This window comes from Oenanthe melanoleuca, chromosome 7 (genome assembly GCF_029582105.1).
Source record: "Oenanthe melanoleuca isolate GR-GAL-2019-014 chromosome 7, OMel1.0, whole genome shotgun sequence".
In the NCBI taxonomy this organism is placed as follows: Eukaryota; Metazoa; Chordata; class Aves; order Passeriformes; family Muscicapidae; genus Oenanthe; species Oenanthe melanoleuca.
Genome location: NC_079341.1, coordinates 4,384,288 through 4,408,816, shown reverse-complemented (window position 1 = coordinate 4,408,816; position 24,529 = coordinate 4,384,288). Strand labels below are relative to the sequence as shown.

The 24,529-nt window shown below is 39.8% G+C and overlaps 1 protein-coding gene across 2 annotated transcripts in view; it reads right to left on the bottom strand.

The window, feature by feature from the left end:
* ERBB4 (erb-b2 receptor tyrosine kinase 4) overlaps nt 1-24,529 on the bottom strand; it is a 525,424-nt gene that overhangs the window by 106,996 nt on the left and 393,899 nt on the right. Inside the window, exons 10-16 of one of the 2 annotated variants that reach the window (XM_056496724.1) lie at nt 24,071-24,144; nt 22,830-22,920; nt 21,238-21,437; nt 15,482-15,614; nt 13,494-13,587; nt 11,924-12,078; nt 6,336-6,380 (exon numbers count right to left, since the gene is read on the bottom strand). In XM_056496724.1, coding sequence (XP_056352699.1) covers nt 6,336-6,380; nt 11,924-12,078; nt 13,494-13,587; nt 15,482-15,614; nt 21,238-21,437; nt 22,830-22,920; nt 24,071-24,144 — 792 coding nt within the window. Of the gene's footprint in view, nt 1-6,146; nt 6,222-6,335; nt 6,381-11,923; nt 12,079-13,493; nt 13,588-15,481; nt 15,615-21,237; nt 21,438-22,829; nt 22,921-24,070; nt 24,145-24,529 lie in introns of both variants that reach the window. The other variant, XM_056496723.1, reaches the window with a different exon arrangement.

The window sequence follows — 24,529 nt, the reverse complement described above, 5'->3', positions numbered from 1 at the left end:
ATTCTAGCTTAGACCATGAGCCAAGAGCTGATCACAGCTGGAAACCATTGCCATGGACATTGAAGTGTCCTGTCCCATGCAGGAGGAGCCACCCTCTGCCTCCAAGCTCAGCACAAACTCATCTTGAAAAAATTCCCAGTCTTGATTTCACAAGTCTAGTGCTGGACAAGAGAACATTGCCACAGAAAATAATTCCAGGGGTTAATAACCTTCATTAGAAAGGCACTGGCATTTTGCTGCTTTGAACATCTCTCAGATTTCACCCATTTTATACCCCACAGACACCCAAATCTCCTTTTCAGTCTGCTGGACTTAGTTCCACCCTTAACCAAACTTTGTCTCCTTACCTCTGTAGGTGTACAGGATAATCTGGCTCTACACCTTCACTTTCAGCCAAAATAATCTTTAGCTGTTTGAGTTCCTAAACTTCATTCCAAGGTTCTATTTCCAGTGGTTCTTCTCTAAAACCTCTCTAACACACATTTCCTGGGAAAACAGTCATTCTCTCTGAAGGTACAGGGACTACATTCTTGTTCAAGTCCATCCACTACCACTGTAAGGAGGGAGGAAAGAGGCAAAATTCCTCTGCTTTAAAGAAAGGAGATGCAAAGGAAGCTGAACTAACAGAGGGCATGGCATAGGGAATGAGTTTAGTATTCTCTTTCCCACTAGAAATTGAATTTAGTTTTTTGAAACTACTACCCAAAGGCACAGATAATTTACACGACATTTTCCTACCCTGTTACTTTACAGCACGGAAAAAAAAAAATTATAGTAGGATTAAGTAATTTGGTCTGATTTCCTAAAGCTCTCTTCCTGCATGATTGCTGGTATTTGTAGTAATGCTTTCACCTTTGGTAAATGCTGGGGTACAACTTCCCACACATAGCACCAATGTCAGGACTTTGTTAATTCCTTGAAACCTACAGCTTGTTTAGTTCGTTTACCATCGTTTTCTACACACTAGTAAAGTGTCAAATTGAACACTGGTATTTCCATTCCTGCAAAAACAAATGAAAAGGACTGACAGAAAAATATACTGTCATCATCAACAAGTTATCTGCTAGTTTGAATCCAATGCTGGAAAAGCTGTTGCAAATTAATTGAGAAGTAAACATACATTTTGGTGTGTAAAACAAACAAAAAAGGCAATGTCAATATGCAAATTCTCATCTGCATTCTATGCTCCATCATTCCAGAAATCTGGTGTTAAATAGGCAATGAAAAGCAAACTAGGGGAGGGTGTGCTGCTCCAAAGAACCCCAGCCAGGAGCTTCCCATTTCATGCAGAAATTGCAGCTCCTTCACACCTGAGTAAGGTCACAAGGAGTAAGCCAGATTGCAGAGAATTAAGTCTGAGCTGGGCTCTCAAATACATTTGTCATGTAAATCTTTCTAACTAAGAAAGAATGACAAATCCTACTTTGTACAGGTAGATTGGAAGTAAGACCACGAGCTTTAGTTCTGATTTATTATATGTTAAATATTAATGAATTATTAAGAAACCATTCACTGAGGTTTAAACAACTCCACATCTTCCATATTTCTAAAGCTCTACAAATATATATTTAATAATAGATAATTAATTTATAACCACATTAAATCTAAATTAAATCCTTATTTCTAGCCATGAGAGAAACCCATTGGAGAGTGGTGAGATATATACTGTTGCTTTATAATAAGGTCACTTCTCCATAGCACAATTTTATTTCTGCATTGTATATTATTTGTCTAGCCAAATCAATACAGACACACAACACAAGGGTGATGAGAAACAGAAGCAATGACCTCTGCAATGGCACGGTGTGTTGTTTTCCATTCCAACAAACCATCTATTAATTTGCATTTCCTATTGCTTCTTTTCCTCCAGCAGTGACCTATCACATTTGGCCTTTATCACTCATCATTTTTTTCTGCTCATGGTTTCAGTAAAGATAATTTAGTCAGTTTTCCAAACAAAGAACTTTCCTAGCAAAAATGAGCACAGCTGCTGAGAAACTTGAGTACAATGAGTATCAACAGATCCTGCAAGAGTTTATTGCTCACATTCTACTCATTGTATAACAAACTTCTAGAAACATCAGATTTCTGATTTTATCCTACGCTCTCTCAACAGGATCCTCTAACCATTGGAGCCACAGAACAGATTTTAAACAGCATTGTGTGAGAATTTCTTCCAGTTCTCTCACTCTCCTGACCTTAAAAATGTATTTCTCTCATGAGTCCATGCCAGCCAACCCTGCTGAGTAAAGCAGCTGAAGCACAAACCCTCACTGGTCACAGAGAAATCTTTCTGAACATGGTACAGGACAGAGGCTTTAACACAATGAGTGGTTTATTAACTGTGGCCAGACCTCAAACTGAAAGAGGGGAAATTTAGGTCAGATATGATGAGGAAATTCTTCCCTGTGAGGGTGCTGAGGCACAGGTTGCCCAGAGAAGTGGAGTCACCACTAGGAGTGTTTAAGGAAAGGCAGGATGAGGGACTCAGTGCCATGGTTTATTGATAAGGTGGGGTTAGGTCACAGGCTGGACTTGATGATCTCAAAGCTCTTTTCCAACCTTGCTGGTTCTGTGAATTTGTCCTGTTTGATGATGTGTAAGATCTGTGCAACCCATGGAGTGAGGATCTGAAACTGTCTGCTGTTCTAGTCTGGATTTTTCAAAAATAAAACTGTTTCTTCAACTGCTCTCCCCTGATACAGCTCCATATTAAGAACCTCTTGAGAGTAGCATCTTTTCTCAACCAAGTAACATAGCTTAGCTAGAACTCACAGATCTTATTTTACACAGAGATCCTCTGCCCCTCCAGAACAACTGTAATTATTATAAAAACAGAGAGCTCCAAGCAATGGAGCTGAGCACCATGAAAGCCATGAACATAAGAAGTTTATTGGAGGTGGTTTCCCTTCCCCACCAGCTACTGAGAGCTGCTGTGAAATTCTGTTGAAGTCATACTGTGGCAGGGTACAAAACAGCTATGAAAGGATTTGCCTGCATTACACAGAGTTTACTGTTAATTAGCTCTTGTGCACATAGGCAGTAGATAAAACCAGCTTTTTTCTTCTTTTTTTTTTTTTTTTTTTTGAGGAAGTGATGATTTGTTGAGAGAACATCCTTTTTGGATACAAAGCTAGCAATAGGATTGTAATTAGAGTTAACATCTACACAACATTCTATTTAAGCACTTGACAATAGTGGGCCTGGCTAATTAGTTTCTGTTAGTTAAAAGGGAAATGTAAATGGAATTTTCTTGGGGCATAAACAGAGACACCAGCTTGCTCAGACCAGGAACATCAGTGCTGGTGCTGGTTCTTTCCTACCATGTCCAACATCTTCAGATATACAATCCCACATGCACCAGGAAACAGAAACTTCACTCCTCCTTTGATGATCTCTTATCTCTAGTATTAAGGTGAATGAAGCCTAGCAAGGATAAACCAATTAAAATTCATACTTTAGGTAAAAATCTTTGTCCACAGTCTCACTCCATTTTCCATTTTTTCACTAGCTGAACTTTTCTGGTGAACTTGAAAGGAACCTGCCTTTCTTAACTGTCTAGAGTACTTTCTTAATGACCAGCAGAGCATTATTTTTACAGTTTTTGAATCATCCTTTTAGACAAAAGTTATCCCAATACTGGGAGCAGACATACTCATCTTTTTACTGATTATTCCAGAATATTCTGAAAAAAAAACCCCACTGAATGCAACTGCCAGAAAGTAGCAGAAGGAGGAGTGGCATTGTAATTAGAGGCAGGAAAAGAGGATGGATAACTCCTTTGGGCACCCTGGGGAATTCCAGCCTTCTTCTGCTTTCCATCTTTGCTTTGGCAATTTCTGGGAAAGGTTGGTATGGATGGTGGAACCAAAACCAAAGCTCTAGAGGAATAATCTACACAGGAAGATGCATGAGGAGCTGTTCTTTTGGACACAACTCTATTGAAACTAAAGGTTAAAAGAACCAAAACCAAACTATTCAGAAAGAAATGCTCTGCCAAAAGTAAGATTGTTTTCCCACAAACTTGAAGTGACAAAAGATAAGCAAAAAAAACCTGAAGTTTCACCAGTCATTTGGAAAACAAGCCATGTGATGCACATCTGATTCATCTTTATTAAACATGACAGAAAGAATTACTTTGCTATTCTACAAAAGCCCTCAAGTCAATGGATCATGGCATAAACAATTTGCAAACTAAAAAACTGGAAAGAACAGCAGAACACTGCTATGAAAATGGAAATAGGAGAAGGTGAGGAATATCTTGTTTGGGTTTTAAAGCCCTGCTCTCACTTTCAGCTGCCTGAACAGCAGAAAGCCCTGTGCCCTTCTACTCACTGATAATCACATCAATGGGAAAAAATCTCAAATTTATAGATAAGGGTCAGTCTAATTATTAATTAATTTAAGATTTATAACTGACAGGAGAGTGCACAGTTGTTAAAGGGACATGAAGAAGGTTCTAACTAAAGTTAAACACATCCATTTTGGATTTACAACCCTACTATAACAAAAAGTTTCACTTTGCCAATGCAGTTTTGCCCATTTTTAGCCCACACAGAATAAACCATTTTCACAATTAAAAACAAAAACAAAACAACCCCACAATTTCACAGATCTAATATACAGGTATGAAGTTTCCTTCTTTGCCTTTAAAGTGAAAGAATACATACTGGCATTTCAACACAGTGCAGTAATTTTTCTATAATGAATTCAGCAAGGCTGAAACAAGCAGAAAAATATCCATCAGATCCAAAGGAAACAGGAAACATTTCATCCTCAGACTGAATGGAGCAGGAGCCAAACCACTGAACAGAGTAAAATCATTCCTCTAATTTCTGTAGTTTGGCAAGGGCAATAAATAAAAATAAAAATAAAAATAAAAATAAAAATAAAAATAAAAATAAAAATAAAAATAAAAATAAAAATAAAGATAAAAATAAAGATAAAAATAAAAATTAAAAATTAAAATTAAAAATAAACATAAATAAAAATAAAAATAAAAATAAAAATAAAAATAAAAATAAAAATAAAAATAATTTTTTTTTTTTCTGTATTTGTGCTTTGAGTAAAGTTGATAAAATTGGGACCCTTAAAACTGGGGCAGTTCTGTTTAGATGAATCCATCTGAAAATGAGGCCCCATAAAAGTATCTCTAACTGGATATCCCAGATCAGAAAGATTAAAACAAAACACTGAAATATTGAAAAACTCATCTTCTGTTGCTTATTCATTGGTTAATGTATTAAGCCAGAACTGATACTGATTTAATACATAAATTTATTATTTTATAGCATTCATAGTGCACTGTTTTTCAAGTCCAAATATATTCTCCTTCATAAGGTAGAAATATTCATATTCACATTATGTACACAATTAGAAGGAAAGGCTACCTTAAAACCTTTTTAGAAAGACAAGAAAAAAACTCATATTGAAATCCTTCATGAGGTGGGTTTGATTGAATTTATGCAATTTTTATCTAATCTTAGCTCAGGAGAGTAATCCCAAAGCCTAGAGAAGTCACATTAACCAGTTTGAATTTAAGAATGAACAAACTCAATGGCAATGTAGGGCTTTAATGAAAAAGAATGCAGAGTAAAGCCTAATTTACTAATTGGCTTAAATTATCATTACTAAAAAATAAAATTGCTGCGAGGTCACAATTTTAATTTAAAATAGAAAATGCAAAAAAAAAAATCAAATAACGGTTGTACGTGAATTAAGGAAGAAATTTGGTTTGGCTAAAACATTTACTTTTTCAAGGGAAGGTGTATGGAAGAAAGGGCTTTGTTTGCTTTTAAATTCTGTTTTAAACAAAAAAAAAGCAAAACCAATAAAGAGAAAACAAGTGAATTGCTGTTTAACCAGAATTTTCACCATCTAGTCAAATTTAATCTGGAAACATTAATATCTCCAGTAAATTTATAAAAAATAATAAAAAAGGCATTTTCTAATAGTTGGCTTTCAAAGAGAAGGGCAGATTTGGATGTAGAGAGGCAGATTTGGATGTAGCCCCCAGGACGTGCTGGAAGTGGTTAATGTGACTTTGCTGGGGCAGGCAGGGCGTGGAGGATGGGTGTATTTATTTTATTTATTTCTGGGTGTATTCCTTTATTTCTGGGTGTGTTTCTGGCAGGATGGGATGTTACCTAGCGTGCTGGGGCAGGGTGGAGTGCCGTGTCCATGGATAGAAAATGCAGTCATGGCTAGCGGGGCCTCTACACCTGCAGGCAATTACAGAACAAACCACGTCACTGCTGGCACACATGCACACTCATGCCCTTGTCCACACGGCTTGGGGATGGAGACACACAGGCAAACCAGCCCCCAGCCAGTACCTATCCATCAGCCCAATGCAGTCCTCCAGGTGTGGCCCTATGCACCTGCAGCACATCCAAAGTGGGAACGGGGAGAGAAAGAGAGACAGCTGTTATTTACACGCCCCCAACGAGCAGGAATCACCTTAATTCTAGCTCTCCTCTCTCTCTAGGAGAGACCTGTGTCACCCAAAAAAATTACAGAGGAGCAATAATAGCAACAGCACTCCAAGGCAGGCCATACCTGGGCTCAAACAACACTTAAGGCAGGTTTCACTTGCACACGTGGGAGTCCTGACAACAGAGTTGCTTTTCCTGCATGTTTTTATGAGTCATCAAACCAGTGATTACTGCACAAGAACTGTTAATTTACAAGCTGAGACTTCCAGGAGTACAATCCAGAACCTGCTTTTCTTTCTGTAATTGATGCAATTGTTCATTTTGTTCTAAGCTCCCACCCGGGGTAGCTGCAGAAATATTTTGGAAGCTGAATATGCTTTTTTAACAGGGAGGCTCGAGGATCATCTTCCAGCAACAAAGACCACAGCAAAATGGTGTCTGCTGATTCAGACATTTTATTCTGCTTTCCTTAGATGCTGCCAAAAGTCCTCCACCTGCACAACGAGCAGGTGCTCACCAAAGGCACTGGGAATGCAAGGAATCCCTAAATGCAGCACCACTGAAACACAGCCATGGAAAAGGGTTTGCAGAACACACGTGTGGCCACATAAATTTCCCTTGCAGGACTTCTTTCCTGGTCCCCTGCATTCAAGCAGCAGGTCAAATATACATTTACAGCAGTCAGGATTCTCAGAGACCTAAAGTTGAGCTTTTAGGGGTTGAAATAACCTAAACCCCCTTCCAGGGCTGCCTGCACAGCTAGGCACTCTGGCCATGGGGAGTATCTAACCCTTGCATTTAAAGAAATCAAACCATTAATCTCAACTCTTTAACAAGATCTCAGAGCTATTTTATTAATAGGCCTTTGGCTGTACAACTATTACAGGTGGGAGAGGTGATCTGACATATCAGTGGGCTGCAACTTACTTCTGTTGAGGTATTTTTAATTTAAGGTGTGATCCTCAACTCTTTTAAAGTTTGCTGTTTTTCAGATTGGCTTTGATGGAAGGATATGCATGTCAAAAAACCTGAGAGTTCAAATAAGCTCCCACGAGATCTCCTTTCTGCTTCACCATCACTTGCCACTCCTCAGCTTTTGCTGCATTTCAATTGGCATCACTCTGCCATTACAAAATGAAGTCAGTGAATTCAATTTCCCTGTACCTGCTCATCAGGGAGAGCAAGCCAAGTAAACCTTACCCCATGTTTTTTAACTTGAATTTTTATTTTGACATGCAAACACAAACTAGAAGGATTTCCTCAATGATTGTTTCCTCCAGCATATGTGCAGACATAAAAAAAGACAAGTTAAATATCCAGATAATGCATAAAGATAAGGGATTGATTTAAGCACAATTCAAAAACTTAGTAGGGAGAACTCTTGGAATTTCACTGTCCTGGGCATCAGGACTTTGGAATTCAGGACTGCCTGAATTCTAACCCATCTCAAACACATCCAGTGTTTCTTCCTTTCATGGCAAACTCAGCAATTTGGAGAAAACAAGCTCAGCAATGAAGGAAGCTGAAGAATTGCTCAGAGTGTCCATTTCCTAGCACACCAAGAAAAGCTGAGCTCAGACTCTTGCTATAAATAAAAAGAAGGGCATCTTCAAATTAGAGGTCTGAGAGGCTGCTACTGGTTTAGAGAACTGGCAGACTGACAGTCTCAGAGTCACTTCACATGTACATTTAGAAAACAGGATTGAATCCAAATTTGTACTGTTTAGAACTCACCCAGCTCAAGATGAAGTATATTAAGCTTTATTTCAATTTGTAAGCTTCTTCAGCAGACTTGGCTTCCCCAAAGAGAAAATTCAGGTGCAATTCCATTACTCCTAGCTAGGCAGCTCCCAGTTTCCCCCTGTTCTGATTACATGCAGGAAAGTACAACACTGTGTGAGTCATGGCAATATTTATGGACAGGGTATTTTGTACCACCAAGGCATCAGGTATTTTTCCCCAGCAAGGAAATCCCTTCATTTCAGGCTTTTTGACCCATATAAGCCTGACACAATCATACATCATGCTGGTCACCCACTGTTCCTTCTGCTTGGAGCCTGGAGGATATTTTCTTTTCCAAGTTGGCTCTGTAAAATGAACTGGTTAATTGATACATTTATTAATGATAGATTCAATACCTTACAAAAGTTCAAATACAACTTACCCAGAAAATTACACTTGGAGCTCATCCTAGCTTAACAGATAATAATCTGAAAGGAAATGTGGGGTTTTGAAAATTGCAGTAACAACTGGCTTTTTTATTCTTTTTCCAGAAACAATCCAGAAGTATTGTTGTTTATAAACTTTAAGATTGAAAGGTGGGGCTTTAACTGCACAGATATGGGGTAGCAAAGCCATTTCTTACCAGATGAAATCTCAAAATCTTGGTCACTGAAAACAAGCAAAACTGATTATACAATGGAATAAGTGGATCATCTCTGGGCAGGAGAAAACTTTTTTTTGTGGTGCTCACCCCAACTGTTGTTATGGATAAAGTCAGACCCAAGGGCTACTGAGCTGACAGGTGAGAGGAGCTAAGTTGAACTGGAGCAAAATCTAGAGGAAATTTTGCAAAACAAAAGAGTAACAGTTTTTCTTATCCAGAGTGTGTTTGCAATACCCTTTCATCTGGAATTCAAACTTTCTTCCTAAAAATACACATGAAAGCTTCAGAGGTAACACAGTGCTTTTCTGCCCTCAAATCCCTTCAGGGCCACACAATGCTGCTGGAGCTCCCCTGACTTCTCTGGTCATGGCTTGGAAGGAAAAAAGAGCATTTTGGTGAGGAGTGATGCCCTCCCTTCAGAAGGCTGTGTGACAAAACACATTTGTATGATGAGGGGAGTGTCCAGTGAGATCTCCCACTTGTGTGCTGCCCAGCAAGGAAGCAGCCTGTCACTTGCTATTGTGCAGTGAGTATTTTATTCCTGGGGAAGTGCTCAGTTTTGGCTAGCTCTGCAAGAAGAGGTGCCAAACGCTTTCCAGCTCTCTTGAATTAGGTGGGATAGCTTGTCCCACCTGCCTCAGATCTGCTCCAAGCTGCCTTCAAGCAGCTGATAGTCATCACAGGGATGCAAGGGCAGGAGCACAGTTCTGCTGGTCAATGCAAGATCATTAACACAGCTGGATAATTACACAACTATTAAGAGAAACTGTCATTGTACTTGAATAAGGGAGGAGAATGCTGCTAGCAAATTTTGCTAAAGCAGTCCTCTGCAAGTGCCAAGATGGAATTTGTGGCAAAACACAAGAAACAGAGGTGGGACAGATCCTTCCTTGGTGACAACATGTGGGGATGACTGGAAACATCACATGAGAATTAATAATCTATTTTATCAAGCAGCCTGACTCACAGAGAGCAGCTCTGCAGGAATGAGATAATATCATACTGGGAAGCATTGCTCAACCCTTTGGGATGGGTATCCCAGCTGTACTGAGCCACTGGTTTTATTCCAGCACTTGATCTGGCAGCCAGGAGAACAGATGTGCAGGATGAAGCAGAATTACATTTTCTCTCTACCTTTCAGCCACGAGCCAAAGAGCAAGCTGTGCTGTCTCCACAACCTGTTTCAGTGAAGAATCATGACTGAGGGGAATTTAAATACTGCTTTCTAAAGGAAGGGTATAAAACCAGAGAATTCAGAATTCAGGAGGAAAGGTGAGAGTAACTGCTTTCCCTTCTCTCTGTGGGCATATTTAGCCCCTGACAATGTTGGCAAGATGGACAACCTGCAAACCCCAAACATCTTGGACAGCCATCAATAGCTTCATTAATAATAATAAATGCTTACCCAGAGCTGGGGGGAAGAGAGCATTGTTTTTCTAAGGGATAAAAAAATACCTAAGAATAGACACATCAGCTCTTTAATAAGAGGACAAAGATTTCCATGGGGAATAGTAATGATGTCATGGAAAAGGGATATTTTCTTATCTGGGAGATAGTCACACCTTTGTGTGTGTAACTGGGGGAGTGACTGCTGGCCCTTTAACCTCTCCTTTCTCTGGGGATGGACACACAGTGGGACATTCTAATCAGAAGGAGGAAACAGAAAGGAGGGGAATCAATCATGGATTAAAAGGACATCACTTGGCATAAGGGAACCCTGTGGCTGCCAGTGAGCTCTGCCAAGGTCAGCTAGAACTGCCTAATGCCCCTCATATTTGTGTATGAACTAGAGTGTCACATTTTCAGCACAGGACATAAGAACTTCCCTTCTCCATCCAGGCAGATAAAAATAAACCACTTGCAAAATGGAGAAGTGGAAAGGCATGGAAAACCTCCTGCTCTCTTCCTGGTCTAGGAGAAACACAGTTGGGCCACAAACACTAGAAACAGCTGGGTCAGTTGGAACTCCTGAGGAAAGAGGAGGGAATAGGAAAAAGGGTTGTTGCCTGGAGGCCAGGAGAGCTGTAAGGCACTTCCTATGCTGGGCAGACAGTAAATCCATCACACATCTGTGGTCTTGTCAGATTAAATCAGCACTGGCACCTTCTCCATGTATGAAAGCCAGGACCAGAGCTCCTGGAGTGAGCTCATCTTTTAATATCATTCCTTCTTACCCTCTTCTTCCACAGTAGCAGCGTTTTTCTCATTGCATAACTGATTTAAAGGGTCTGAGGGAGAGACAAGCCTGCAATGGATCCTGGCTGTGTCTCTCATCTCCCTCTCATTTCCCTAATGGTTCTATTGTAATTAGATTTGCAAAACCAGCAAAAGGTCTCATTTTGAATGGCAACAGCTGTTGACATCAAGATTACATTGAATAATTTACTGGTTTAATTTTAGCTGCTAAACAATAAGAGCCTCTTGTCGAAGATTATTTCACTGGCTGATGTTTTCTCTTTTTCCCATTGCTGTGTCTTCCTCTCTTTGTGCTGGACACTCTGAATTGCCCCATGGAAAAGGCAGTAATAACTTACATGGCCTGAGCTAAACTCTAGGTGTGCATGTGACTGTTGCTGTGTTGCACAGGTTCTTAATTCTGGCTGTATTATTCCAAGTGTCACAAACTATTCTGGGCACTTTGACAGGACTTCAGAAATTGATGCTCAGTCTCAGGCTCCTGTAAAAAGTCTGGTTTCAAACTCTGTGCATCAGTCCCTGTAGGACAAGGAGAGCAGTAACACTTTTGTCTCACAGTACTGCTGCAGGCTTAGCTCACCAATACCAGGTGGCAGAGACTCTGTCAAGGAGCACATACTGAAAGTCATTTTACAGGCCTAATATTAAGTGAAAGGACAGCATTTGCTACAAACCAGTGTAGAAGGAAAGCTGAGAGCATTGCTGTGGAAAGTTCTTCTCTGTGGCCTTCAAAAGGGCTTTTTGTGATAAGCTGCTGCACTTATGAACATCACAAGAGAGCAGAACACCAAAGGTTAAATTCCTACTGCACACTGTCCTTTCAGGAGTGGGACTGGTGCTTTTCTAAGCAAAACTACCTACAAAGCACCTGTGCTGTGGGCAGTCCCTGCAGGGAGCTGGCACTCACCCTTGGGTGCAGTTTGGATGGCACGGGTGGCACTCCCGATCCTCGTCGGCGTACTTGAAAATGAAGCTGTTGGCCCCCTGCAAGCCATCAGGGCACTTCTCCACACAGTTTGGACCATCCTTGAAATGGAAACACTTTGTGCAGTGGTCAGGTCCCTGGAGAGTGTGGAAGAAAGAAATGCAGTGCTTTCAAGTTACTCTGTGTGATAGATGGTCCTGCACTGGGATTGCATTGGCACAGGCTCAGCAACAACTGCAGCAGCTTCTCTTCCCAAGGAGCAGGAATTACCTGCATGATTCCAGCCTCTGAGAGGGAGCAGCAGATGGATAAATCCTGGGGCTTTTGGCCATTAACTTCTTCTGTAGAGTGCAAGACTAAACACCAGCTTCTAGATGAACTTTTTAATATTCCTGGTGTGCTTAACACAATGAAGTCAGTGCCCACTTTAACTCTGAGAAACTTCCTGCTACATATTCAGTACTCAACTACCTTTGCAAAAATCTCCTGCCTCTGTACTCCAGAACTATTTTCCACAAGCATTCTGCACATGGCATCAGCAACACTGAAGAACTACAAAGTCTCCTTCTTCTTAATACATATAAAGACCAAATTGTTAAGAACAACAAACTAAGACTCCTGAACAATGTAAAATTTTAAAGCTGTGATAAGCCAGGTATAACTAAATCTGGTGTTCAGGCTGAGCATTGGCCTAGGATTTTATGTCCACAAGCCCTGCTACAAATTCAAATTTCCCTGATGGGCTGAACACTTTAACTTCTTGCCTTATGGGCATATTGCAGAAAAACACAGTGTTGTAAGAAAAATTGTGATGCATTTCTTTTTTCCATTCAGTAAGTCATAGAAATAAGAAAATTAAATTATGGCTTATATTTTCTCAATTAGGAAGAGCCTAAAATACAATTCCTCTTTTCCAGCATACTTGTGACTTGGCAATACACAGAAAACTAGAAGAGACAACTTCTATCTCCCAAATGAGCAAGAATCTAAGTTGCTGGCCATTTAAAAAGTTAGGAAGATTAGCCATCATTTAGGATGCATGAAAAACATTATCTATCAAAACAACTTAAAGGCTATCTAAGTACAAAAAACCTCCTAGTATATTGCTCAAACTGAGAGACTGAGACAAACTCCCCCACTTTTTTTGGTGGGGGAAAATCAGGACAGAGCTGAGTATAAAGAATGAAAACAGGGATAAAAGAGGGCACTCAAATCCCAAATGCATTCTGTCTGTAAAAATTGTGTGCATCTGTACCACTAATGCATTAAGTCAAGTCAGGAGAGCAAAGGAAAACTTTTAAAAATCACTTTCTTAGGGAGGCAGATCCAAGGCAGTTTATTCCCAGCACCAATTTAGCACGAGCAGAATTCCTTCCTTATACATAGAATATGTTTTTTCTGTTTGGTTGTTTTTGGTTTTTTTTCCACTAATTTGCTGTAGCTGCTTTGAAGCTGTGAGCAGGAAAACCCTGTCCTTCATCAAGTTACCCTGAACCATAGCAAACCAAACAAACCCAACCCAACCCAGACAAACATCAGACTCTGCTCTTACCGGCCCGTAGCAGGTGATCATGTTTTCCTCCATCTTTTCACACTGGGGATCACACTCCACACACACAGAACCATTTGCAAACTCTCGGAATTCCCTGAGAAAAGATTTTGCAGGCAGGTTAGGAGAAATCTGACTCCAGCCCAAAGCTGAGCTCAGCTGATGGAACTGATCTCAGCACGGCAGCTGAAGATGTGCACAGCTACATGGAGCAGAGACACCTTCTTCACCAATATAAAACTATAGTGGGGAACTTCCTCTCATTAAGAAATACAGATTCATTAACTGACTCAGATTCAGGAAGCCACTTGTCACATCTGAGCACTGATGAAGGAGCTGAGCTTGTTGCAGGTAGGTCTCTATGAACACATGTTTTAAAGCCTGTTCTCCAAAATGTTTTCAGCAATAATTCTAGACTGAGGTCTCAAGCTCTGAAATGTCAAAACAAATCCTTTTACTCATTTATTTCATGTATACACAAGAAGCTACCACTCAAGTGACTTTTTTTCTTTAATTATTTATCACTTTCAAGGGGGAAAAAAAAGGTAGTGATGGCAGGTTGAATTTCTCCCTTCAAACATTTCAGCTGCCAGTTATCCCTCACCACAAACCTCCAGCACTCCTCCAACACAATCCATCCCACTTTCTTCTAGGCTAAGATGAATTCACATCTGAGCAAGCTGTTTCTCCCCCAGTAAAGACAGACCAGATCTTTGTAGCAGGCTCAGAGTGGCCCAGCCCAAGCTCTGCAGGTGGATCCCTTCTTGCTGCATTAACCAATGACAACATCTGCATTAACCAGTTACAGATGTGCTGCACACTCAGGGGGCTCCAGTAGCATCCAGGTAAGGGAGGGGTGAAGGCTCTGAGCTCAGCTGGCCACTGCTCACCCCCCATTCCTCCACAGCCATTAGGATCTGCTGAGGACATCAGGACTGAGCTGAGGAAAACCTCACTCAAGTGCTCACCCTTCCCTGCCTCTGGGAGTGAATTTTTCCTGCTGAGGACTAAAAGATGTCAAATGCAGCTTGATCCCACCCTGAAGAACTGCTGTTGCCCTACAACATGAAAGTGCAGAGCTCTCCTACAAACATAAAAGTTCTCCCCCAGCCCAGGTTACAAATATTTTCACACATTTAGGACAGAACTGAGCCTGTGGAAAGTGTAAATATCCTTCACTGATGGACAGAGAACACAACAGAAAATACTGATTGAGTCTCATTATGCTCTTACTGTGACAGGCTCCATGGCAGCAAAACACACCAAGGGGGGACCAATTTATTCCAGTGCACTGACAACACAACTGGGGTCTGCAACTCTTATTGGGGGGTGAAGGGGGAGGGCAGAAGAAGAGCTTTTAACCACAGAAAACTGCGCTCTGACAAAGTACTTTTTGCAAGCCTTCTCCAGATGGAAGGGTTGAGAATATTTTCATGCATATGTGGGGGTTCCTTTGGCTCAGTTCAGCTTTGTCTTTATCATAAGGCAGATTCAACCACCTTGTGCTATGGAGGTATTCCCCCAGTATAAGCAGCAAAAGGAAAAGGGGCAAGAACTCCTTTTGGATTTTTAAATTTATATTTGTGTGTACAATTGCACAGTGCATTATGAAAAAGAGTTAGTTTTTCTGCTTTGGGGTCCTTATTCAGACAATTTCTTTATCAGAGCCTGAATCCAAGTCATCTGAAAAAATACAATTTTATGGTTCTGAATGAGGGTATCAAGTAGGGATAAACTATATTTTTTGTAACTTTTCACCTAAATCAAACTGTTTGTGTACCAGCAGTGCAAAAGGTGCAAGGTGATGATGAAAACTTCAGTCAGTGGAATACCAGGGAAAGGTTTTTATACAAGTTCAGATTTAGAAATCCTTACGTCTAAGCCCATGACAATAGTATTAGCAATGGGGCCAGATAGTGATTAATGCAAACCCCAAAAAGCTGCTGACTGAAGGTGTCACTAGGTTAGTTAGGAGGTGGGCAGTGCCTTACCCGTCGTAGAGGTTGCAGGAGTCGATGCAGGTCCTGCCCCTGATGAAGCGCTTGCAGGACAGGCACTGGTCTGGCCCTGGCCCCCAGCAGCCATCACTGGAGCACAGCTCGTTGCACACCATCCCATCTGCAGCTGCAGAGAAAGAGGGCTGCTCTCAGTATGCTCACAGCCCTCCCAAATCCAGGAGAAAATGTTCTATCAGCACCCCGACACGCTCAGAAATGCAATCGGAATGTCCCTGTTTTCCAGGAATAGGATAGTGATTTTCTGCTTTTATTTTCCCTATCATTATCATTTTATTTTCCTTTCATTATCACAACACACACACACAGAGCACTCAGCTGGAATATTCTACACACTCCTGCTCTGCTCCTTTCAGAAAAAAAACTGAGTGGGGAAAAGATTGAAGAGAGTGCTGCAAGGATGATCAGAACCAGAGAAGAGCTTCTAAACCAGAAAGGACATGATTAAAGCTTCCAAAATCCTAAATGGCAAGGAGGAGGTGAGTCAGCATGGAAACAATTGTTCACTGCTTCCCTCATGGGCATTCAAAGAGACAGGAATCCAATAGGGTTAAAATCTGAGATTTTTCTTCATAGAGAGTAAAGATCAACTTGTAGAATTCCCTGACACAGGACACAGTAAATGCCAAAAATATAAAAGATTCAAAAATCAACTGTCTGAATGCACTAAAGCTCTATTAAGCTAAAAGAGAAAATGCTACCTATGGATTGAGGAGTCCCTGAAATAAAACTTATGGACAGTGGGAAAACAATTGAAGGAAAGACACCATTAATGGTGATTTTGAAATTATTTACTGCAAAAGCACCTGAAGAGCCAAAGAGCCTTTATATCAAAAGCCTCAAGCCTACACCAAAACACACAATGAACTAAAGGTTAGAAGGGAAGTTTATTTCAAACAGTGTCTGATTTTTTATATAAATCATTCTCTATGTAAATATGTAGATGATGTGACAGATGGAGAAAATGAGCAAAGAGCAAAAAGGAAACACATCATCTCTCCAGCATCTGGGTGCACTCTCAGCCTAACCCTGGCATGTCAAAGGACAGAATTAATTTGAATTTATTTTTGCACAATGCAATATTTTGCACAAATGGATTAGACACTGGACTGAGTAAGAAAAATATAGCAGGACCTGAAATATCAGAGATGGCACCAATACAGACACTTGTTTGCTTTTTAAACCATCAGAAACAACTAGAGAGGGATAAAAAATGAAAAGAAGGTGCAATGGTTGAGTTATATCTCCCCAATACTATCTTACTCAATACATCACAAATATAAGGCATGAGAAGCCTGAACATGTTTTATCAAGGTTGGGATTTAGCTGTTTGTTTTTTTTCTTTCTATATCACATATAATTTTTTAATGCCAACATCCAAATGGAACTCAGAAGTATCTTTTTGTTTTCCTTTTGCTTCAAAGCTCAAACCAGGTACAACCAAATATAAAATTATTTCATTTAGGAGTCATCCCAGGTGCTCAGTATGCTTTACAGTGTACTAATGATCACAAATTCCAGCACAGCAGAAGGACTCAAGAGGCCATTTCAGAGACATGCCTTGTCCTCCTTCCCTGAGTTCTGCTTCTGCAGCCAAATGAGCCAGAGCAGCACAGCCAGGATGAGAGAGACACAAAATTCAGCTTCTCATTACTGTCCTTAACTTTCTGTTAAGCATAGTCACATTTTTATAACAACTATCAGATATCAGTAGTTTCACATGCTGTCACTGCCTGAATCTGCAAATAAAAACAAAACCCACAAACCATCCTAGCTACAATTAAACCTTTTACATAGTTTCATGTGGGTTTTATTTTCTAATGAATGACTCATTTTAAATCTTTGTCATGCACAAACTTCACCTGGCTTGGAGATTCCTTTATTTCTCCTTTTTAATTTTAATAATATTGCTAGCTCTTCTGATTTTGTTTTCTACACTCATCATAGAATGGCAGTTCCCTGTTTGCTTTCTCACCTTCTTCTGTAACTTGAAATTGTGATTTACTACTTGTGATTTCTTTTCATTTTTCCTACCCTTCAAACCACTCTGGGATCAGAATTCATTTGCACAGAGTATTTCACTAAAATATCTGTCCAAATAACAAGGGATATTATTACAAGATAGCTCAGAAAACACAGTGAGTAACTGTATACAAATAAAAGGAGAGTTTTTCAATAAAGAAAATCATGATTACCCCATTGAAATGTAGCCAACACAGTGCCTCTAGTCTTATGAAAAAAGCAACAGAAACAAAAAAAAAGTATTATTTATTTCCTCCTGAAATGTTTTCATAAAATAATCTTGACAAGGAGGGAGTGGTTGTTTTGACAACTTTTAAAAACTCATTCCTCTCACCTCTCTGTTCTTTAATTGTGGGGAAGGTTAAAGAAATGTTTAATTTTTGCCAGGTTATTTGGCATTTCATGGGCTGAGCATATTCTGCAGCTCCAGAACATCACATGGCCTTATGTGGAAGGAAATAATAATGTTCTTGATAGGAACTGGATTTTGCCAGGAGTTTTAGAAGAAGGCTTCATTCTTTATTAATGGGGCCACACAGGTTAGAAGCAGAAATGTTTTTCCCCAACCTAAATAGAACACAAGAAAATTAGCTACTAAAAAAAGAAAAATTATTTTTATTTGGCTATATACTTCTGGGTCTGATCCAAAGCTCTATAAACTGAAGAGAAAAACTCCTGCAGACTTCAATTAGCTTTACATCATGCCCAATAATGAATGTAATCATTTATTCAAGTTGTTAATTGGTGGCTAGATTGATATAATTCATAATAATCACACCTGGAACAACCCTTGCCTAGAAGGGTTTCACCTTACACTGCAGGTGCCACTAAAGCTGAGACAATTGTTCAAGTAACTTTGGATAAAAGAATATTTTTTTTCCCATGCATTTATTTTGTGTGCGCTCATATTTCACAAGAGTCACCTCTGACTGTTCCATAAAAAAAAAACATGCTGAAAAAAAAAAAAAAAAGCAGACTTTTCACTTCAGCATGGAGCAAAGATAAAATCTACCTACCCTCTCCTTGGTGATTTGTTCACAAGCCTGGACACTGACATTTCTATCCCTGAAAGTGTGTGGGGAAGTGGAGAAGAGAGAGGTCACATTCTTTCCATGTACACCCCTTTTCTGGCCCTGCTGGCACCATCTTAGAAAGACAACACAAAGCCCTAGAGCATCCTTGGGGTTTATGGATTTTTTTTTTTAATTAAAAGCACATATATATTTTGCTCCTGTATTTTCAGCATTCTACAAAATCCAGAAGTCTACCTAGACTTTTAACTTATTAAAAAAATCTTGGAGGCAGTGAAAGATTTAGGTACTATTATAGCACTGTTCAGAAGTGGTATAAACAGCAAGATGAAATAATTGAGTCTATAGGGAAGTATATTTTGCATGTTGTAGCATTTTGTTGAGATTCCACTGCTCCTGTTAGGATTGCTCTTCCTCCCAGCTGGAGCTGCTGTCCTGCCTATGTTCATTATGCCCTGTCCATTTAATGAACACAGGTTGGAGTTTATGGTATGGAGCTTATTGTGACTTCTTAAAAAGGAAATGAATGAGATTTGTTTTCTTCTTTAAGATTCCCATGGTGTTAAATCTCCTAAAATGTCTTTAGTAATATTTTTCTTCCTGGAAAACGATAAGCATCTGTTATAACAAATCCTCAGCAAGCTAGAGGTGAAATAAAGTTTACATTTTCCCTTTGTGTGCAAATGTAGTGACAAGACATTCCATGTGAGAGGATGATGTGACAGCACTTCCCAGTTTCCATTTGCTCTGGAAGCCTCTGTTCCAGTAGCTTCAAAGAGATTCAAACTGAGTGATGCCAGGAAAGAGCAAAGAGGTATTTGACAAAGGAGCCCTGACAACTAATGCAAGATTATGTTTGAAACTGCTGTGTTCAAATATGTCCCAAAGCTCTCAAAAACAGAACAACTGGAACACTACTCCATGAATGGGAAAAGCACCTCACAAAACTCACCTGAGTATTTCCCATTGTCTTCTATCATGAGGGAGGTTACAGAAAACTTGAAGCAAAGAGGAATCACTGTTGTATGAGACATGAGGCCTGTGCTCCACCTTATTACTGCTAAATTTCTTTTTATATTAAGTGTCTAGGAATGAAGGAAAGTTGATTTGTTCTTTCATTAAGTGCTGCATGATAACCAGACAACTAGAGCCAATCTGATATAAAAAAAAAAAACATCAGAGCACCAAGAAGATGATTTTTCTCCCATAGTAAGCAGTTTTTCACCTGGTGGAGAAGAAATCTGTGTTCTCTAGAAGGTTCACAAGTTCATGTGTGTCCTGGCAAGATGGGACCAACTCAGATCTGGGAATATAACCTTAGTGACTCTTTCATGGTCAACAAAACCTTCAGCTCCTTCCTTCTCCTGTTCTGTCAGCCCAAAAATTCCATATGGGAAATCCCAAAAGGGTTGATTAATTCTTCATGCCATACAAAATACAGATATTACTAGAGCACCAGCACAGAACTAGGTGGTTCCTCACAACATTATCCTATTGCACTGCAAGGAAAAGCAAAAAGCAGTGCCACATCCCCAGGCAGATGTGCCATCCTTCTTGGCAGCAGCTCTGTTTTCCAATAAATACTCTATTTTTATAGCTGGCCCTCTATGCAGGGGCAGAAGAAAAACCCTACACCCTTAGGCACAGTCTCAGTATTTTCTAAACCTTCACTTTAACTTGCTTGTAAAGAAATAGCCCAATAAAATGAATAATTATAAAAATTACAACCAAAACCATGTGGGAATCAAGACTTTGTACTTCCTGTGGCTCTTCCATGGTAGCAGAGATTAGAAAAGTAGGTGAGCAGCAGAGACAAAGCTCCAGCTGCATTTCACCTAACACTGCAGGTACACTTACACTACAGTGTACAGAGCACAACCATTCACTCTCTCAAATCAGAGCAGAACAGCACTTCAGAGGGAGGGGAAAGAAAAAAAAAAAAGGAATCAAAATCCTTCAAAAATGAAAAAAAAAGGAAACAAAATGCCTTAAAAAATAATGAACAATAAACCATTCAAACCAACAGAAAACCAAAAGTCAAAAATAGGACCAGAGTTTGGAAAAACCCAAAGCAAACATTTTTGGCTGGTCAGAGCACAAACATGAGCAATATCACTTAAACATACAGCAACTTAATGAATCTCCTCTCCTGCAAGCAGTCTAACAGATGCTTAAAATGAACTGCCTTGCTGCTACAATATGCCTGTATTGATGCAATTTGCTGCCTGATTTCTATATAAAAAGTTATTTTATGTGCCACAGAGCTTTCTTTGGCTTTTCAGTACTATGATCTCAGCCCAGGTACTGACATGTAAGCTTTCCTGAAGCAGTGTTTATTAGAAAAGGGAGATTTTGGCACCCTAAAACATTCTGGATTAAGATAGGGACACTTAGAGTGGGAGAAGCAGAAGATGCTAATCCCACTCCGTAAGGAAAGGGCTATAAAGTCATGAACACTCCATTCACAGCCTTCAGAATTTGTATTTGTGAAACTGGAACATCCCCATCATGTTAAGGGAGCAGCTTCTCTCTCAGCTCCCTTTCCTTTATTCACACCTTACAACATTTCATTTTCCTGCCCAGACTGGGATGCTGTAGCTGAGCACAGATGCCATGGAGCTGCCCCTGGAGCTCCCCAGCTCCCAGCTGAGGCTGTGGCAGTGAGCAGCAGGTACTCACTGCAGTTCTCTGCCCTTTTGTTCCTGTGGATCACTGTCTTTTGGCTGGGGGTGCTGAAGAGGCTGGTCCAGTTGACAGTGTGGTAGTAACACAGGTTGCTGTTGTCTGTGATGTAGATGTTGCCAGCACTGATCTGCTTCAGGGACTGGAACTGCAGGGAAGTGATGCCTTGTTGCTTTAGGATGAGCAAGGAAAGGCCACTGGGATGAGAACAAAAGAGAGAGAGAATAGGAATTAACTCCAGAAGACACAACTTATTATAATCTGGTAGGGAATTGCCAACTGGAATTAATTCCAAGATGACCTGAGAATTGTTCAGAAAACTTTCATTTTGTGGTAACACAAATATTTTCTGAGTCAACATCCAGTTCTGTTGCCTAGGAAATGATGAGTCCAGTCAGGAGTGAGATACCACAAGCTGTGATGCTCACAGCACTAGGGCAAGCAAGCCAGCAGAACTCCTCAACCAGTTTCATTTCACCCACTAACAGATTTTTTTGAGAGAATGTGCTGTTAGGAAAATGGAATAAAAGTCAGGTTTTTCTTTCAATAGCATTAATAGCATGATAGTTTATATGCTAAGAAGAATGTATTAAAACATCTTCTGTCAGGCATCAAATTAATGTCATTTCAAGTAATACTGGAAGAAATTGTTATTTTATGGATTTTTTTCCCAGCCCACTTTCCATACTTCATTTTTCTTTGGTTGTAATATGTGGTTATCACTTTTCTTCATCAAAGGAACAGTAAATGATTGCCTGTGCAACATGAAAATGACTGCACATATTTTATGACTGAAGGTTAGTGAAGACAATATACAGTTTCTGGGCACCCTTTAACTTATTGTATTTTAATGATGATAATTGTTTTCCAGCTGTTCCAAATAAAAATTGTTGCCTTGGAACAGAATGCAGGGCTGTAATTCAACCTCAAGGTTTCACTGCTATTCATATTCTGCTCATATTCTGCTGTTTAAGATGCTAGCAGAATCCCATGCTGATTTACTCCATCTCCAAAGTGGGGATCCAGGGATTGCTGCATAAATTCCTCAGGTACCTCCTTGTGCTTCCCCCAGCATTTCTCACCATGTTTTCTTCATTTCAAACCAATTTCTCCAGCTGAGTTTTCACACAAACATCTCTGGTAAAAATGGCATTACAGAGGTCACAAACACCTCACTTGCAAAGTACCTCAGTGATTTCAATGTTCTTCCATTTTTTACCTCCTCTTAAAACCACTTTGTTATTTGGGCATGTCTAATCACAACCATATAAACTCCTAATAATGAGGCTAAGTTCTATTATTCCTTTTAAACTATGTTTCTACATAAGGTATTTTAAACCATAAATGTAAGTTCCAGGCAATGAGGTAATAGCTACAGCCATGAACCAAGAATTTTTTTAAAAAAGTAATTATGTTGAGAAGGTATTACCCATTATAAACAACTGATCTGGTAATGAACACCTTGGTAACAGGAAAAAGATATATCAATTTACTATGTCCTTCCCAAAGGATGCTGCATTCTCTGCTGCTGAACAAAGAATTGCAGAACACTAATAAAAAATTATTCCACCAACAGAAAAATAACTTACCTATAGAGAGCTCTCCCACCAATGGTAACCAAGTTAGAAAACACCCTGAAGTCTGTCATGTTCTCAGGCCATGACTGTATGTTCAAATACCCTGAAGGAGAAAAAGGAAAACATGTGAACACAAATTATTTCAGCCTTGGCCCATAAAGGAAAGAGTGCCAGCTTGAGGAAAAGAAATAAATAAGGAAATCTGCAGACTCTCAGGCTGCTCACCACCATCTCTTCCAGAAAAGAGAAGGAGAACTTGTCCTGATTTCTGGGGTGAGGACTGTTCACTCTCTGCACAAGCTGCTGTGTGCTGCACAGACCTGCAGAGAGGGCAGCTCCCCACGACTGACCCAGCACTGGGCTGAAATGCAGTACACAGAGTTAAGAGCAGGGGTAATTCCACTTCTGCAGCAGGGCTGACACTGCCAAATACTTTAGGAATGTTTAGGAACGTGTTTAGGAATGGCAAATAACATTCACCCAGGTGCCAGATTATCTTTGACATTAATTAGGAAGAGATTACTTTCATTTTTAATCCCACCTGTTTGCTGAAAATTCACAACTTTTGAGAGATGAAGCATGCTGAGTTCCACACAGCTCCAGTCAAAGGTATTTTGGTAAGGTTTTTTGTGCATGAAGTAGAACAATTTTTGCATTTCCCTACCTATACATAACCAGAAATCAAATGAGAATTCAGAGCTTGGTATCTCCCTCCCTGTAACCCACATGGTGAAACAAGACAATGCAAGAAAACAAAGAACTGAGTACCAGTTCTATAACCCCACTGAAAAGTCACAAAAATGGGACTCACTAACCACCACATTATATATCTATCTCTAAATTACAAAATCTACCTTGCAGCAGCATCTTCTGTTAGACCAAGGGAAGGAGCTGTAAAAGCAATCTAAACTTTCAAATGCTTTCAGGTGAAGAAAATGGTTTCCCACATTTCAGCACGATTTTCCTCACATTTCCCTCCCTTGCAACACTTGTCCTACTTTGCTAACATGGGACCAAGATCCTTTGTCCACTTAGCATCTGCCACAATGGGCATCCTGTGTTCAAAGGACAACAGTTGTGAAAATCAACTGATACTGAAGTTTAATATAGAAAACTTTCATTAAAATAACAGTGTGATGAGCTTAATAAGAACAAGTACCTTGTGTTCTTCAGAAAACCCAACACATGACAACTATAAATGCAGAATGAATGCATTAATTAATGCAGACTATAGGAGATCAGAAGTGTGTTACCTGTTATCTCTCTCACTGTTTGGAAGATGTTTAATTTCTCTGGATTGATGGCAGCGATCGTGTGGTACGGGTCTCTGAAAGATGAAAATCACAAAATGTGACATTCTAAATAAGAGAAGAGCAGATTCTCAAAGCCATACCATGTAGGAGACAGCATTAAGGTGCTCAACACTTTGCTTTTATGAGGATATGCACCAAGCTTCTTCAGCCTGTTCCTGCAGATGTGTGTCCAACTTCTCCATCATCTTGAAGGAACACAAAGGTTCAAGTAATTCATGTTTTAGCAAATATTTATGCTGTAGAAAATGAAGGAATTCTTAACCATAAGTGGCCTTCCTAAAGGAAAGATGAATTTTCAGTATTTTTATGCAGGAGTGGTACAGCTGTGATATTGTATACCAGGGCTAACAAAGCTGTCCCTGAAAGGAGTGACAAAACAAAACTAAAAGCATATCAGCA